This window comes from Labeo rohita, chromosome 25 (genome assembly GCF_022985175.1).
Source record: "Labeo rohita strain BAU-BD-2019 chromosome 25, IGBB_LRoh.1.0, whole genome shotgun sequence".
Lineage (NCBI taxonomy): Eukaryota > Metazoa > Chordata > Actinopteri > Cypriniformes > Cyprinidae > Labeo > Labeo rohita.
In genome coordinates, this window is record NC_066893.1 from 13,986,576 (window position 1) to 14,002,727 (window position 16,152).

Sequence of the window (16,152 nt, forward strand, 5' to 3'; positions counted from 1 at the left end):
AACATTATTTATCTATCACTGAATTATGTGAATATCATTCTGTTTTGTTGGAACAATGCAAAACAATGGAGATGGATGCTGATCACGTTTCTTCATTTCCAGTTAAATGTTTACTCGAGACCTTGCTTTTAGCGACTTACGACTGTACAATTACATATTAAAACTTTTTTTGTTTTAACTTTCACTTGTATATTCGTATATTTTTGGCCCAATATTTTGACTTCTCCTTTAGTAAAACATTTAGCGCAGTACCCATACTTAAGCTTAAGCCTAATTTCTTTGTACTTTTTGTTCACTTCAGGTAACAGCTATTGAATGACAGTGAAGTTGACGCTATTGTAATTCTAGCGGACAATGATAGTGCTGGAACCAAATGAATATCAATGGCACTGTAGACGCGCCGGATCTGACGTCATCGTGACGCTGCTCCAATCAGAAGCCCCGAATGAAGACGCGCTCCAGTTGCTGGGTGTAAAGTGAATGACGATGCGCGTTGCATGTTGTTTGTAGTCGTCTGATGTCTTTGAGTACAGTGAAGATGTCAAGAGCAGTGGGACAGAGGAGTCACTGGCCAACTTTGAAGACAAGGTATGTATTGTTTTCTATTTGCTTGATTTTATAGCACAGCGTACAAGAAATGCATATATTGTCCTGCATTGTCTTATAACCAGTGCAAAAATACGCGTAATACACCAACTTTATAGACAATAATGCAATTCATAAATATTCCATGTTTATGTCAGAAGTATGATTAACTCTATTAATAGAGTAACTGTAAACTGTACTGACTAAGAGCAGACAGATTAACCCCCTGTAACTGTTGCATGATGCAGGATACTTTGACTGGATGACACATCTGGGTCAGTGAAGTGCCTCAATTTTTCTGCTGGACTGAACATTGACATTCGGAAGCTGCTCTTGTAACCCAACACATATTAACAGTCAAGGTGTGGTATGAATTTATTAGCATTCTGTGTGCAATATTTATGTTATCTTTATATGTGTTTACATATGTTTTAAGTTTGATTTATTATTATTATTATTATTTTTCCTCAAATCAGATATAAGTATACTAATCCACCATGAGTGCCCAAGTGGAGGCGGACGTCCGCACCATATCTCCTGAGATGCCTGCCATGTTTGATGGCATGAAGCTGGCTGCTGTAGCCACGGTGTTGTATGTCATAGTGCGGAGCTTGAACCTAAAGTGTCCCACGGCGGCCCCCGATATCACCTGTCAAGATACCCTCCTCAATCGCTACCTGCTCAAGTCTTGCCCCATCCTAACAAAAGAGTGAGTGCTGCTGCCTAGAATTCATTCTTGTTATATTTTTGAAGTCTTGTCATACATGGGATCGTTTTTATATGTCAAAAAACAATAAAATTAAATTTCAGGTACATCCCTCCTTTGTTATGGGGAAAGAGCGGACATCTCCAAACTGCTCTTTATGGGAAGATGGGAAGGGTAAAGTCCCCTAAACCTTGTGGGCTGCGTAAGTTTCTGCCCATGCCAGATGGAGCCACTGCCACCTTTGACCTGTTTGAGCCACAAGGTGTCCACAGTACAGGAGGTGAGCTTTTTGGGGGGTTTTGATTCAGAAATATACACAGAGCTATCATATGGTTTAAAAAGACCTTGACAGCTTGTCATGCTTTAATTATCTGCTTAGTGTGTTTATGATTAAGATGATTCCTCTGGAGAGGCAAAGGTGTTGCTCGTGCTTTCACTAGAGTTTGTCTGTCTCTGTCCCATCACAGATGACATCACCATGGTGATCTGTCCTGGGATCGGTAACCATAGTGAGAAGCATTATATACGGACCTTTGTGGATTATTCACAGAAACAAGGCTACAGGTGCGCCGTTCTCAACCATCTTGGAGCGCTACCAAACATTGAGCTGACTTCCCCGAGGATGTTCACCTACGGTAAGCAATGTGTGGGAAGCCTGCTTGATTGTTATGAAACAAGAATGCTTGTGAAAAACAACCAGGTGGTTGATCACAATTTCTTCATAATCAGATGAGAGTTTTTTGGTTAAAAAACAAAAACAAACAAAAAGAGAGAGAAAAAAAATATATATATATTTATATATATATATATATATGTTTAGTGTGAAAGAGTGTTTATATTTATATATATATATATATATATATATATTATAATTGCATTATAATTGTAAATGATAAATTAAATTTATACTTCTATTATACATATTATGTGAGAGTATATAAATAAAATAAAATATTTTACAATTATTTTAAAAGTTAAAAATTATAGAACAATATATAATATATAATGTTTATATATAAATATACAAAAAATATATATATATAAAATAATTTTTATAATATATATTATATATTTTGCATACACTATCTATTTATCTATCTATCTATCTATCTATCTATATCTATATATATATATACATTGTATTGTATTATATTGTATTATATTGTGTGAGAGAGAATTTATATAAATAAAATAATTTACAATTATTTTAAAATTATAGAACATATATATATATATATATATATATATATATTGTGTGAGGAATTGTTTATATAAATAAAATTAAAATAGCTAAAATAAAAATTCTTTTTAAAATTATTAAATAATTATTAAATATGCAGATACGTATCAAACTCCACAAAAACATGATAACATAACATGATTTTTGAAAATTAAAAAAACTGAGTTATCTGTTTTTGCAAATAAACTCATTATATATTCTTTAGAACTGTAATTTTTTACTTTTATTTAAATATAATTTAATAAACGTGATATTATATTAACAAAAAATGTACAGCAATCAATCACTGCTAATTTCTGCTATGTTTAACTATGGTTAATTATGTAACACTGTGTTAAAGGTTGTACCTGGGAGTTTTCAGCCATGGTGGGCTACATTAAACGCACATTCCCACAAACTCAGCTCATCGTGGTGGGCTTCAGTCTGGGAGGGAACATTGCCTGCAAGTACCTGGGTGAGAATCGAGCCAATCAAGAGCGAGTGCTGTGCTGCGTCAGCGTCTGCCAGGGCTATAGTGCTCTGAGGTGAGAAAGCATTTTAAACTTATACACACAAAATTAAAATGAACAAATGCAATTTTAACTACCTGGTGTTCTGTTTTATTTGTCTGTATTTAGGGCTCAGGAGACATTTCTACAGTGGGATCAGTGCAGAAGGCTGTACAACTTCCTCATGGCAGACAACATGAAAAAAATTATTCTGTCTCACAGGTTAGTATTGTTTATGTGACATATCCGACTCTATGACCACTTGACACTTGTTCTTAGCAATTTGTTTATATCTGTAATTATCCCACAATTACTGACCTTGTGAAGCTGACCCAAGTAAATCTGTCCTGTAGGGGAAGTTTATTTGGTATGAGCTCAAGCAAAATGGAGCCTTCCGACCTCAACCGGCTGTATACAGCCACTTCAATTATGCAGATTGATGACAACATTATGAGGTACTTTAAAAGCTTTCATAAGACAATTCAGACTGCATCTTATGTTCCCATAATGATCCTTTTCAAAACATATGTCTCTATTAGGAAGTTTCATGGACACAACTCCTTAAAGGAGTACTATGAGAAGGAAAGCTGTGTGCGTTATATTCACAATGTAAGTAATATTGTTGAAAGCCAGTTATAACAAGTCAAATTTTTTGAAAGCCATAATCTTACGTCTCTTATATCAGATCAGCGTTCCTCTCCTCTTGATGAACTCTTCAGATGATCCATTAGTCCACCAGTCACTGCTGACGATACCTCGCACACTAGCAGGTATTTATATATTAGTTTTTTACTATTCTGTCTCATTTTTTCCATTTTTATTCATCTTTAGCCAAAAGAGTTGATGGATGTGTTAAGTGGCTTTTAACAAGCAAAAGAAGCCATTAAACATAAAGGACCGACCAAACGAGTGTAAAAACAAGTCACATGTCTTCGACACGTATGACCTAATAGTGCTTTTAGGTGCCTATTAGGACTCTCAGCACTGCTGTGCGTCTAAGATCCTGCATTGGACACCTGTGCTGAATTTTTCAGGGCCATCTGATCCTTCCCCTCTGTGATTATTTATCAGATTACTGCCGTCAGCTTCTTCCTTCAGCCTCAGGTGAAATATCCAGCAGCGAACCCCTATTAACAAGCCTAGTTGCCTCACACAAAGGAAATATGGGTCACCTAATCTGCAGCTCCTTCCCTTGAGCTTCTACAGAGCTTTAAAGTTGATGCATTTTTAAAGAGGCCACAACAGAAGACTTGGCAGCCTTGCATGTAATTTGGATGGGTTATATAACTCAGAGCATATATCTAATTGATATGTAATGCTGTCAATTTATAATAACAATAATAATAAAAAGTGCATTTATAATAGGATTGAGAACTGATTTATATTCTGGTTCAGTTAAAAATAAAATAGGGCGATGTGAACTGAATACCATTTTGAAATACTCTGACAAAGTTTCCTGCACTATAACACCACAATCTGAATCTACAGTGTAAAAGAGCAGTGCAAGATGTGTTGTCTGATTCTCAAATTAATGTTTCTCATGAAGCGCTTCTTTTAGTGGATCAAAAGCATATTGCACAACCAGCGTAGTCTGATTCCTGAACAAATGCCTCTTGTGAATGAGTTCTTTTTAGTGAAGTAAAAGCATATTTTGCAACCATTGTAGTCAATTCTTGAACAAATGGCTCTCAAAAGTGATTCTTTCTTAGTGATTCAAAAGCAAATTGTACTGCATGACCAGTGTAGTCTGATTCCTAAACAAATGCCTTTTGTGAATCAATTCTTTTTAGTGAATCAAAAGGATCTTACGCAACCAATGTAGTCTGATTTCTGAAAAAATGCCTCTCGTGTGTCGCTTCTCTTGAGTGAATCAAAAGGATTGTAGAGATTGCCAATTCTTCAACATATGCCTCTTGTGAATCAGTTCCTTTCAGTGTATCAAAACATATTGTGCAACAGCTTGATTCATAATGAATGCCCCTTGTGAGGCAATTGTTTTTAGGGAATCAAAAAAATCTCACCTCTCATGAGCTGATTCTTTGTATTGAATCAAAAGCATGTTGTGCATGAGTGAAGTCAGATTCCTTAACATATGCCTCTTGTAAATCAGTTCCTTTTGTTGGATCAAAGCATACTGCACAACAATGTGCTTTGATTAATGAAGATTGTCTATTATGAGTCGGTTCTTTTTAGTGAATCAAAAGGACCTTGCGCAACAAATGTAGTCTGATTTCTGAACGAATGCCTCTTGTGAGTCGCTTCTTTTTAGTGAATCAAAAGGATCCTAGAGATATTGCTGATTCCTCAACATATGCCTCTTGTGAATCAGTTCATTTTAGTGGCATATTGCACAACCAGTGTAGTCTGATTCATAACGAATGCTTCTCATGAGTCAAACAATGTAGTGATGTACTGATTTCGTGAGTCACTTCTTTCTAGTGAATCAAAAGCATTTTGCGGTACCAGTGTAGTCTGATTCCTTAACATATGCCTCTTGTGAATCAGTTCCTTTTAGCAGATCAAAGCATATTGTGCAACAAACGTAGTTTGATTCATAACGAATACCTTTTGTGAGTCGCTTCTTTTTAGTGAATCAAAAGGATCTTGCGCATATAATGCAGTCTGGTTTCTGAACGAATACCTCTCATGAGCCGATTCTTTCTAGTTAATCAAAAGCATACTGCACTACCAGTGTTGTCCGATTCCTGAACATATGACTCTTGTGAATTATCTTGCGCAAACAATGTAGTCTGATTTCGTGAGTCGCTTATTTTTAGTGAGTCAAAAGGATCTTATACAAATAATGTAGTCTGGTTTCTGAATGAATGCCTCTGATGAATCACTTATTTTTAGTGAATCAAAAAGATCTTGCACAACCAATGTAGTCTGATTCATAACAAATGCCTCTAATGAATCGCTTCTTTTTAATGAATCAAAAGGACCTTGCACGAACAATGTAGTCTGAATTTGTGAGTCTCTTCTTTTTAGAGAATCAAAAGGATCTTGCACAAATAATGTAGTCTGATTTCTGAACGAATGCCTCTCGTGAGCCGATTCTTTCTAGTTAATCGAAAACATACTGCACTACCAGTGTAATCCGATTCCTGAACATATGACTCTTGTGAATTATTGTTTTAGTGGATCAAAGGATATTGTGCAACAACTGTAGTTTGATTCATAACGAATGTCTCTCGTGAGCCACTTGCTTCTTTTTGGTGACTCAAGAGAGTCTTGCACAACCAATATAATCTGATTTCAGATCAAATGCCTCTCGTGAGTCACTTCTTCTTAGTGAATCAAAACAATCTTTTGCAACCAATGTAGTCTGATTCATAACGAATGCCTCTAATGAATGGCTTATTTTTAGTGAATCAAAAGGATCTCGCGCAACCAATGTAGTCTGATTCATGAGGAATGTCTCTAATGAATCACTTATTTTTACCGAATCAAAAGGATCTCGCACAACCAAAGTAGTCTGATTCATAACGAATGCCTCTAATGAATCGCTTATTTTTAGTGAATCAAAAGGATCTCGAGCAACCAAAGTGGTCTGATTCATAACAAATGCCTCTAATGAATTGCTTATTTTTACTGAATCAAAAGATCTTGCGCAACCAATATAGTCTGATTCATAACGAATGCCTCTAATGAATCGCTTATTTTTACCGAATCAAAAGGATCTCGCACAACCAATGTAGTCTAATTCATAACGAATGCCTCTTGTGAGTCACTTCTGTTTTAGTGAATCAAAGGGATAATGTGCAACCAGTGTAGTCTGATTCCCAAACAAATGCCACTTGTGGCACTTCTTTTTACTAAATCAAAAGCATACTGTTCAACAAGTGCTCTCAGATTCATAAACATATGCAATTTATCCAGTTTCTGAAAGAATGACTTCATGAGTCAGTTCTTTTTATAGATTCAAAACCTTGTAGTCTAATTCCTAAAATAATGACTCTTATGAGTCAGTTCTTTTTCGTGAATCAAAAACATGAACATAAACTTCAGTGAATGACTTCCTCTATTAAAATAACTTTTGATGTGTTCCTAAAATAAATCAGTATTTTTTCTCCACAGAAAAGAAGCACAATGTGATCTTCGCACTGACACTACATGGAGGTCATCTCGGCTTCTTTGAGGGCGCTGTTCTTTTTCCTCAACCACTTTCCTGGATGGACAAAGTCGTAGTCAGTTACGCCAACGCTATCTGCCAGTGGGAGAAACACAAGCCGCAGTGCCAGTAGGAGAAATAATGCTTTGTGCAACACTAATCATAACACTTTATGGTGTATGGTTTGCTCTGAGTTGAGGTTAGATGATGGTTTATAAAGGTCTGACTCAACAGAGTTTGCTCTGACCTTCAAGCAGGAATTTGAAAGAAAGCATATGGTAAAAAATAACTCTTACCATAAGTTAAGACAGATGTCAGTGGTGTATCACTACAAAGCCTGACAAACTGCAGAGGGATTCATAAAATGTTTTTGAAAAGGTTATAGTAAACCTTGTGGAAAAACATACTTGGCAAGAGGAGATGGTAACGTTAAGACTAATAACTGTTGTAACTGGTTCACCAGCTGTCATTTACGTAGATTTGTTGTCAGCGTATCTCAAATAATAACTCATCAAATCGCCTTTGCGAGATGTTGAATGGTTAATATTTAGTGATAAAATTCAATAGAATTTGAAAATTTGCACTTACATTGAAATGGTCCTCATTTTCTTTTTAAGACTTTCAAGCTGCCTTATGTTTTATTGACACTTTCTGCCATGGTACTTTTAATTGTATCATTTTATTGCTGCTTCAGTGGCGCAATTATTTTCTGTAAATGTATTTAATAAATAGTTTCCTGTGAAAGGAAGCGCAAACAACTGTAGCAATAATTTGACAATGTTTCCCATTTATTAGCATCTCTTTGTCGTTTCTACTGTCATTCTCTGTTTATTAGACACTATAAATTATAAATTATTAAACCAAAGTACGAACAATGACAGTGTTTTATTGCACTCTAGAAGTGGTTTAGCATTTTCAAGTCATTTTCAATCTGTGGAAATTTCTATAATGTTTACAGCTAAATTTCTAGAAATAGGTAGATGTAGCACTGAAGTTCAATTTTTGACATCCCAAAAGTTTTCTTTTACAGGAAATACATGATAATGTAATAAAGTTGTCATTTTAAATGAGCAGTTTATTTAGTAAAACAGTTATTATATTCACTTTAACTTTCCATAGAAAGTTATCCATTCAAAACTTCACATATTCTTATAATTATGTTTTAAACTGACTGGGTTGAGTATTTTTCTAATCTCAGTTAACAATAGAAACAACAGAAATGTCTGGACTCTGTCATCTTCCATCTGTTTCAAAAGAATATCTGTATTTTGGGGTAAATCTGAAGATGGGGCCCTGCTTGAGATTAGTGAGCAATCTTCAATAGAGTGCAGTGTCACAGAGAACTAACTGACCGTATCACTTTCATTCCTCTGTAATGACGTCAGGAGACTTTTCCAGTGAGGCTGGAATCGGGTTCACTCTCAGAAAAACAAAAACACGTTCGATCACTCTATAATACAATACAGCTAAAATAACCCACGTCGCTTTTTTGTTCAGCGACAGATAAAAAGTGCTTAGTCGAAGAGTTGTGCTGCTGTGGCCTTGCCGTCATATTTGCCGCCTTTCCCATCGAATTCTGAAGGCAGGATTTCAGCATCAAACTCTTTGAAGTAGTTTTCCAGCTCATCACCGTGGACGAACACCTTTGAAACACAAAGTCAAAATAATCACTTTCTCATTTCGTCATCTTATTTTCCATAGGTTCTGAGCTACACAATTTACCCTTTCCAACAGTTTGCTCTTCATCAGGGGTTTGACCACATTGTAGGTGGTGGTGAAGTACCAGGGCTGGTGGATAAAGTGCACTGCTTTGAAACGTGCAGGGAATGAATCCTGCCACACACAAGAAAAAGCAAGAATTAAGATGTGGAAAGACAAACATTTATGTGTTACTAATAGATTTATAGACTATGAAGGCTGATATGCCAAATGACTAATCTTCACATGATAGTTTATATGCAAAATGTGTTAAATTTGCACTGCTGTCATTTTGGACTTATACTGACACTTGGTGGCATGGTTGTAGCATTACATACAACATTGCATGCAGCATTACAGTTCATTGTAGAAATGCACTGTTAGCAGTTGGTCCTATTTAATTTATCTCATATTCATTTCTTTGTGATTGTTTATTTATTTATTTTTTTGAAGGTAAATATTACCAAGTGCACCTTTAAGTATAAAAAACTCGTTTCCGTCACTGAATAAAAAATGTAAAAAATGTAATTGCGACTTTTTATCTCACAAATCAGACTTTTTCCTGCTATTGCAAGTTTATATTTCACAATTCTGACTTTTTTTCTCAGAATTGTGTGATATAAACTCGCAATTGCAAGAAATAGTCGCAATTCTGAGAAATAAAGTCAGAATTGCAAGATATAGACTAAAAATTTGACAGTTAACATCTATCATGACTTTTTTCTCAGAATTGCATAATATAAACGCGCAGTTGCGATAAAGTCAATTCTGAAAAATAAACTCAGAATTCTGACTTTTGTCCTCAGAATTGAGTGATCTGAACTTGCAAGTGTGAGAAATAAAGTCAGAATTGCAAGATATAAACTGACTTTTTTTCTCAGAATTTTGAGTTAAAATCCCTCAATTCTGACTTTTTTTCTCAGAATTGCATGACATAAACATGCAGTTGCGATAGTCAATTGTGAAAAATAAACTCAGAATTCTGACTTTTTTCCTCAGAATTGCGCGATATAAACTTGTAATTGTGAGAAATAAAGTCACTTATTTTTCTTGGAATTGCAAGTTTATATCTTGCAATTCTGACTTTTTTTCAGAATTTTGTGACATAAACGCACAGTTCTGACTTTTTCTCAGAATCACGTGATATAAACTCTTTGTTAGAAATAAAGTAAATTCTGAGAAATAAAGTCAGAAATGCAAGATATAAACTCAGAATTTTCTCAGAATTCTGATTTAAACACGCACTTCTGACTTTAAACCCACAATTGCGATAAAAAAAGTCACAATTTTGAGAAATAAAGTCAGAATTGCGAGATATAAAATAAATAAAGTCAGAATTGCAAATTTATATTTCACATTTCAGAATTTTTTTGTAAGGATTCTGTGATATAAATGCACAATTTGGACTTTTTTTCTCAGAATTGCTTAATATACACTTGCAACTGTGAGAAATAAAGTCAGAATTGTGAAAAAGTTTATTTTGACTTTTTTTTTTCTCAGAATGTGTGAGTTAAGTCAGAATTGTGAGATAAAAATGAATTCTGAAAACATCAGTCTTTTTTTCCTTTCAGACTTTATAACTTGCAAGTTTATATCACAATTCTGAGGTGAAAAAGTCAGAATAGAGAATAGAGAGAATTGCGAAACTGTCAATTGTGAGCAAAAAAACATCAAAATTGTGAGATTAAAAGTCGCAGTCAACTTTTTAAATTTGGTGTCAGAAACGGGCTTCCATATTTAAGAACTAAACTCAAACTTAAAAAGAGCTATTTTCCTAACCTGTAACATGTCCACCATTTTCTTCAGCTCTGTGGGCTTGATGCCAGAGGCCTGCTGCATGGTGAAACCCTTAAAGTTTTCAATAATGCAAAACCCGTTGATCTGAGTCTCTTCATTTTCCAGAAGCTTCTCCAGGATCACACAATAGGCTCTGAGGATCTGGAACAAACACAACGTCAGTACATGTATTTGACAATACATGTCAATACATTTAGTTTTTTTAATGCATCCTTGCTGAATAAAACTATGAATTTCTTCAAGAAATGAACCATTTTTGAATGGTATTGTATGATTTTGAGATCCATCTTTTCATGCTGAGGACAACTGAGGGACTCATATGCAACTATTACAGAAGGTTCAAACACTCACTGATGCTCCAGAAAGAAACAATGCATTGAGAGCCAGGGGGTGTAACTGGATGAGGATGTGTACTTTTTTCCTGTTTTGCCTAAAATTTTACATTTAGTACTGCCCTTTCAGACTCTACAGCAGATACTTACATGTTTCCCAGAAGACAAAATAAATAAAATTTACCCTGATCTTCAAATTCAAAAAGTTTTCACCCCTGCCTCTTAATGTATTGTGTTTCTTTCTGAAGCATCAGTGAGCGCTTGAACCTTCTGTAATAGTTGCATATGAGTCCTTTTTATGTGAAATATCTTATTCAGGTCAGAACTAAATAAAAAACAACATGCATTTTGTATGATCCCTCCTATTTTGCAGATTCTGCAAAGTGTATGTAAACTTTTGACCTCAGCTGTACAAACTCACTACAATTTCAGCCTATTATCATTGAAAAGAAAAAACACCTCATCGAAAGTGATCTCCTCATAATCCCAGTTCTCAATGTTGAAAAGCAGCACCACACGGCCGTATTTATCTCTGCTCGACAGGATCCCTGGGTAACCGGCCTCAATGGTGCTGCGCACAGCCTCTGGGGTCAAGTTTTCAAAGAGTTCAGGGTAATCCCGCCTGAAGCGCACGTAACCTAAAGAGACAATAAAACCAATAGTAACGTCTCAGGGTGAGCAGCACCCTGGTGAAAAAAACAGCATATGCTGGTAGGCATGTTTTGATGCTGGGATGCTGGTTAGGTATGTTTTGGTGCTGGTTAAAGCTGGTCCTTTGCTGGTTGATGCTGGTCCTTGACCAGCAACATGACCAACATAAACCAGCAAAGGACCATCTTAAACCAGCACCAAAACATACCTACCAGCATATGCTGTTTTTTTCACCAGGGCAATAGTAAAAAATAAAAACCCTCCAGCAAAGCTATTTACCCTTCATCAGTTCATAGGCCCTGTGTACTTCATATTTCCTGGCACGGATGAACCTCACCAGCACACCATCAGGTTTGTCTCCAAAAGTGTCCTGAACACCTTTAGCAAGGTCGTCTCCAGAACCCGCCTTCTCTTTAATAATACCTCTGAGTTCAGATACGGCTGACACTCGCTTCTCATCCGTCTCATTTAGCTCATCTTTAGCCTACAATTACACCACAATATTAAAAAGTCGAAAAAATACAACATTTGTTTGTAAAGCAAGTTTTTGTCAGTTAGGATGTGCAGTGAAGCATGCTAACATGATAGCAGATGCTACCTTTTTTTTTTTTTTAATCTTGTGCCAGACTTGCCTCAGTGATGCTAGATGGTTGCTAGGATGTTTACTAGAGTATTTGGTCAGTTATTAGTGTGTTTTAGGGGGTCACTATGTAGTTAAAATCTAACAACAGATAAACTTAATTTAGCAAACAGCGCTAATATTGAATTAGCTATATTTACACAGTTAAAATGTGCTGGGTTCAGTCTAATTGTGTATTTTTCTACTTTCTAAAGACTTGCTCACACCTTCTGCACCGTGTGGTCAGGTACTTCTGCGCAGGGTCCGAACACCGGCCCGTGATCTTTGACCGTGAGGTGCTCCAGCTTAGCCCTGAGGGCCTGCTCCTCCTCGGACACCATCCGGAATGTTCCACTCTATAAAAAGTTATGGAGAAAGACTTATGAAAACATCGTAATCCTGAGTTTAAGCAAACAATTTAGTTTAGTAGCCCTTATCAATGGAAGCTAGTGTGGACCGGTGCTAAGCTCACTCACATGAATTGCGTAAAGCCTAGTAAACCCGGTCTGAGACTGGGGATAAGCCGCTAATGTACGTAGCTCTGTCCCTAAACACTAAGAACCGCCTTGTTCTTAAAACATTTGTGAGTGATGGTTTGGAGGAACCTGGGTGAGGTCACATGCTGGGTGACATAACAGGATCTTAAGACTTCACGTTAGTGGGAAATACTGTATTTCGCTAATAGAAAGAGTTGTAAAAGTTTTCTAACATCATTTGGTCAGTAAGCAATGCAACGTTGAATGTGGTTGTACAGTTTAGAAAGACATAAAACATTTTTACTTACAACAACCGCCATTGCTTCAGATGCTCAGTGCAACTTTCTGTGGAAAGAGAGATATTGATCAAACGAAAAATGCTTTCTCTCAAACAAAAAGGCTTTTTATGACATAAAGACGTGGTTTTTCTAAACCATGTGAAATTATACAAGTTAAATGACTTTGTAAAACTTACTATAACAAGTATACAAAGTATTTAAGTCATTTTTTCAGGGGTTTTGAAACATTTTGATGCTTAGGACCCCAAATGATGATGATTCCTCTTACAAGACAGATTTTATGAAATGTTATGTGTATAACACTCAATTATACTGTTTGACAAAGAACACTGAGGTATAATATGATAAAGAAATTAAATAAGTGCCTTTATACTGTCTCTGTACTGAAGGCAAAAAACACTATTAGAGTAATAAAATACTAAAATAATAAACCAATAAAATAAAAAAAGCTAATAAAATACAAACAAATTTTTTTTTTCTTATTTTTAAAGATATTTTCTAATTTTCTAATCAATATTCTTACTAATTAATATGTCTTCTGAGCAGTCTATAGAAAGCATATAGTGAATAATTTTTCAGAAAACAAGACTTAACATCTTCATTTTGCATCTTAAGCAAATGTATCTTGACTTAAGTAAGTTTTAAGTTTTGGTAATAAAATGCCAAAATAATAAAACAAAATACCATAAAAAAAAAAAAAAACCAATAAAATAGTAATAAGGCCAATAAAATGAAATAAAATAAAATAAAATAAAATAAAATGAAATGAAATGAAATGAAATGAAATGAAATAAAAAATAAAATATGTTAACTTTGAGGTATTCTAGTAAAATAATTTTTGTGGACCACCAAAAAAACCCTTTGTGCCCAACTGTGAGTCCCTAAAGTCTAATTTTATGACTTTTGGTTATATAATTGGATTTTTTCTTGCTATATTACTAGTATTTCAGCAGAGTTGTTATGTGATAGTCTCCATTTGTCTAAAATGTTGAGGTGAAAATTGCATCACACTCTTAAAAATTCTTTATTGGCATCAGTGGTTCCATGAAGAACCTTTCAAATGCAGAAAAGGTTCTTTATAGTGGAAAAAGGTGCTTTAGATTTTTAAAATGTTCTTCAAAATAGTTCTTTTAAGAACCGTTCACTGAAAGGTTCTCTGGGGAACCAAAAATGGTTCTTCTATTGCATCACCACAAAAACACCCCTTTGGAGCTGTTATTTTTAAGAGTGCAATTGCAAAAATTGAAAGTGAAAAACAGATTACTTTAATTCAATCTACCTCATTACAACCATCAACACTTTAAAGAACAGACAAATATCCATCATCATCAATATTTTAAAAGAATCCAAAACATAAACACTATACATTATACATGATATAACAAATCCCATGCTCTATCCTAGGAAACGACACTTACCTGACACAACACAGTGCTGCTCAAACCACCAGAACCGAGTGAGGTGAGAAACAGCAGGCTCCAATAAATTTGTAGTGTGACCTGTAATGGATTAACAACGTCATATGGGATTATACAGAGCAGATTTGATGTTAATCAGCGAAAAACATTGAGAAAAGGAGCAAAGAGAACATTGACCAATAGCCTGCAGCCAATAGCATCATGACTCTCATATTTTAATCAAGAGAAACCTTCCCTGACCCCAAACTCATTGCGTGATTAAAAAAAAAAAAACTGGGAAAGAGTGTGTCGGACATACTAGCGGTTAATAATATTAGAGGTTAAATGTGAGGGAGGGGTTTGGCAATGCACTGACCAATAAGATTTGGGTGAAAAATATGTGCTGGCAACGTGAATGGTGTCTGGAAATAGACTTTCCAACACAAAGCCATATTCACATGCCAAGATATAGATGTTGGCATTTTCATTAGAATCAGAAAATTATTCTATGACATGAAATAATGCATCATTGTAACACATCAAACCTTGAATGGTGAGTTTGGGCCATATACATTTCACAAAAATCTCAAGATTTTCGTTGGTTTGCAGCCAGAATTATCGTCATCCACCCTCAAACGTCACTGCAATGTTTCCCGCTGATACACTGATCGGTGGGGTGGCCATAATCCCGTAAAGCAGGATTTAGCCTTTGAATGTGAGGGTCTGTATTACTAAAGCAGTGATTGCAGCACAATGGCCGTCTCTGTGCTACCAGAGCTGCTCAGCGTTTATTTTACATCTGTTGGGTAAAAGCATAGCTGACAGACAGAACATTTGATGATTCATTATTATCCAGGTATATCGTTTCAGCCAAGAATCTTTAGACTATTAAACATTTACAGGACAACTTATAAAACAAACCATTACATCACAATTTCAATCCAACGTTGGTCATTTGCTGCCAAGTTAGAGCTTACCGTAGTCACACTGTAGTCTTTACACACCTATTAAAAACCAAAATACTATTCAAAGTTTTGAAATGGCCATCCTGACAATACAACTATTGTACGAGCAAAAGAGTGAATGCAGTTTCATAAAGGCCATCGAGGTCAAGAGAGGCGCAACATGGGTTGTACTGAAATGTAGGTAGGCTATTTACTGATCATCTAGGTGAAGTTGTAGTTTCAGCTATTCTTTCTTCTGTTCATGCCTTTCTTTCTTCAGTCGTAAAGAAATTATGTTTTTTGAGGAAAACATTTCAGCATTTTTTCTCCATATAATGGACTGATATGGTGCCCCGATTTTGAACTTCCAAATTTGCAGTTTAAATGTGGCTTCGAACGATCCCAAATGCAGTTGTAAACTATCCCAGCCGAGAAAGAAGGGTCTTATCTAGCGAAACAATTGCTTATTTTCATAAAAATAATACAACTTATATACTTTTTAAAGTCAAACGCTCGTCTTGTCTTACTCTGCCTGGATTGTTTTTTTTCCGGTTCATGACAGTTAGGGTATGTCGAAAAACTCCCTTAATTTCGAAATTGTCCTATATCACTGTTTTACCTTTTTTAAGGGTGTTTAATCTTCTTTGCATGTTCACTTTGCAAAGACTGGGTCGGTACTTCCGCAGTGATGTAGGATGATTTTTTTAAATGATTTTTGAAGTTGAGGGAGAAAATACGATTGGAGTTTTTCGACATACACTAACTGTCTTGAGCCAGAATACAGAGTTCAGGCAGAGCAAGACAAGACG

General features: G+C 35.5%; 2 protein-coding genes across 2 annotated transcripts; one reads left to right on the plus strand and one right to left on the minus strand.

The window, feature by feature from the left end:
• The first annotated feature begins 465 nt into the window (after positions 1 to 465).
• abhd2b (abhydrolase domain containing 2, acylglycerol lipase b) lies at positions 466 to 7,742 on the plus strand. Its single transcript, XM_051099776.1, has 11 exons — positions 466 to 588; positions 834 to 947; positions 1,062 to 1,294; positions 1,396 to 1,571; positions 1,759 to 1,926; positions 2,872 to 3,055; positions 3,149 to 3,241; positions 3,373 to 3,474; positions 3,559 to 3,628; positions 3,705 to 3,789; positions 7,097 to 7,742. Exons 3-11 carry the CDS (start codon positions 1,083 to 1,085, stop codon positions 7,261 to 7,263), a joined length of 1,257 nt encoding a protein of 418 aa, XP_050955733.1. The 5' UTR covers positions 466 to 588; positions 834 to 947; positions 1,062 to 1,082; the 3' UTR covers positions 7,264 to 7,742.
• Positions 7,743 to 7,896: 154 nt separating this feature from the next.
• rlbp1b (retinaldehyde binding protein 1b) lies at positions 7,897 to 14,484 on the minus strand. Its single transcript, XM_051099777.1, has 8 exons — positions 14,421 to 14,484; positions 13,012 to 13,048; positions 12,455 to 12,583; positions 11,888 to 12,092; positions 11,417 to 11,595; positions 10,608 to 10,766; positions 8,853 to 8,963; positions 7,897 to 8,773 (listed from the first exon to the last, which is right to left on the minus strand). Exons 2-8 carry the CDS (start codon positions 13,021 to 13,023, stop codon positions 8,645 to 8,647), a joined length of 924 nt encoding a protein of 307 aa, XP_050955734.1. The 5' UTR covers positions 13,024 to 13,048; positions 14,421 to 14,484; the 3' UTR covers positions 7,897 to 8,644.
• Between the last annotated feature and the right edge of the window lie 1,668 nt (positions 14,485 to 16,152).

What these genes read in the sequence shown, in the direction of transcription:
- abhd2b (XM_051099776.1), top strand. Translation starts at nt 1,083, where the DNA reads ATGAGTGCCCAAGTGGAGGCGGACGTCCGCACCATATCTCCTGAGATG. An exon ending in TGCCCCATCCTAACAAAAGA is followed by an intron (nt 1,295 to 1,395) that starts GTGAGTGCTGCT and finishes ATTAAATTTCAG; the next exon opens with GTACATCCCTCCTTTGTTAT. An exon ending in GATACCTCGCACACTAGCAG is followed by an intron (nt 3,790 to 7,096) that starts GTATTTATATAT and finishes TTTTCTCCACAG; the next exon opens with AAAAGAAGCACAATGTGATC.
- rlbp1b (XM_051099777.1), bottom strand. An exon ending in CTGACCACACGGTGCAGAAG is followed by an intron (nt 12,093 to 12,454) that starts GTGTGAGCAAGT and finishes GTGTAATTGTAG; the next exon opens with GCTAAAGATGAGCTAAATGA. An exon ending in AGGAGATCACTTTCGATGAG is followed by an intron (nt 10,767 to 11,416) that starts GTGTTTTTTCTT and finishes TGTTTGTTCCAG; the next exon opens with ATCCTCAGAGCCTATTGTGT.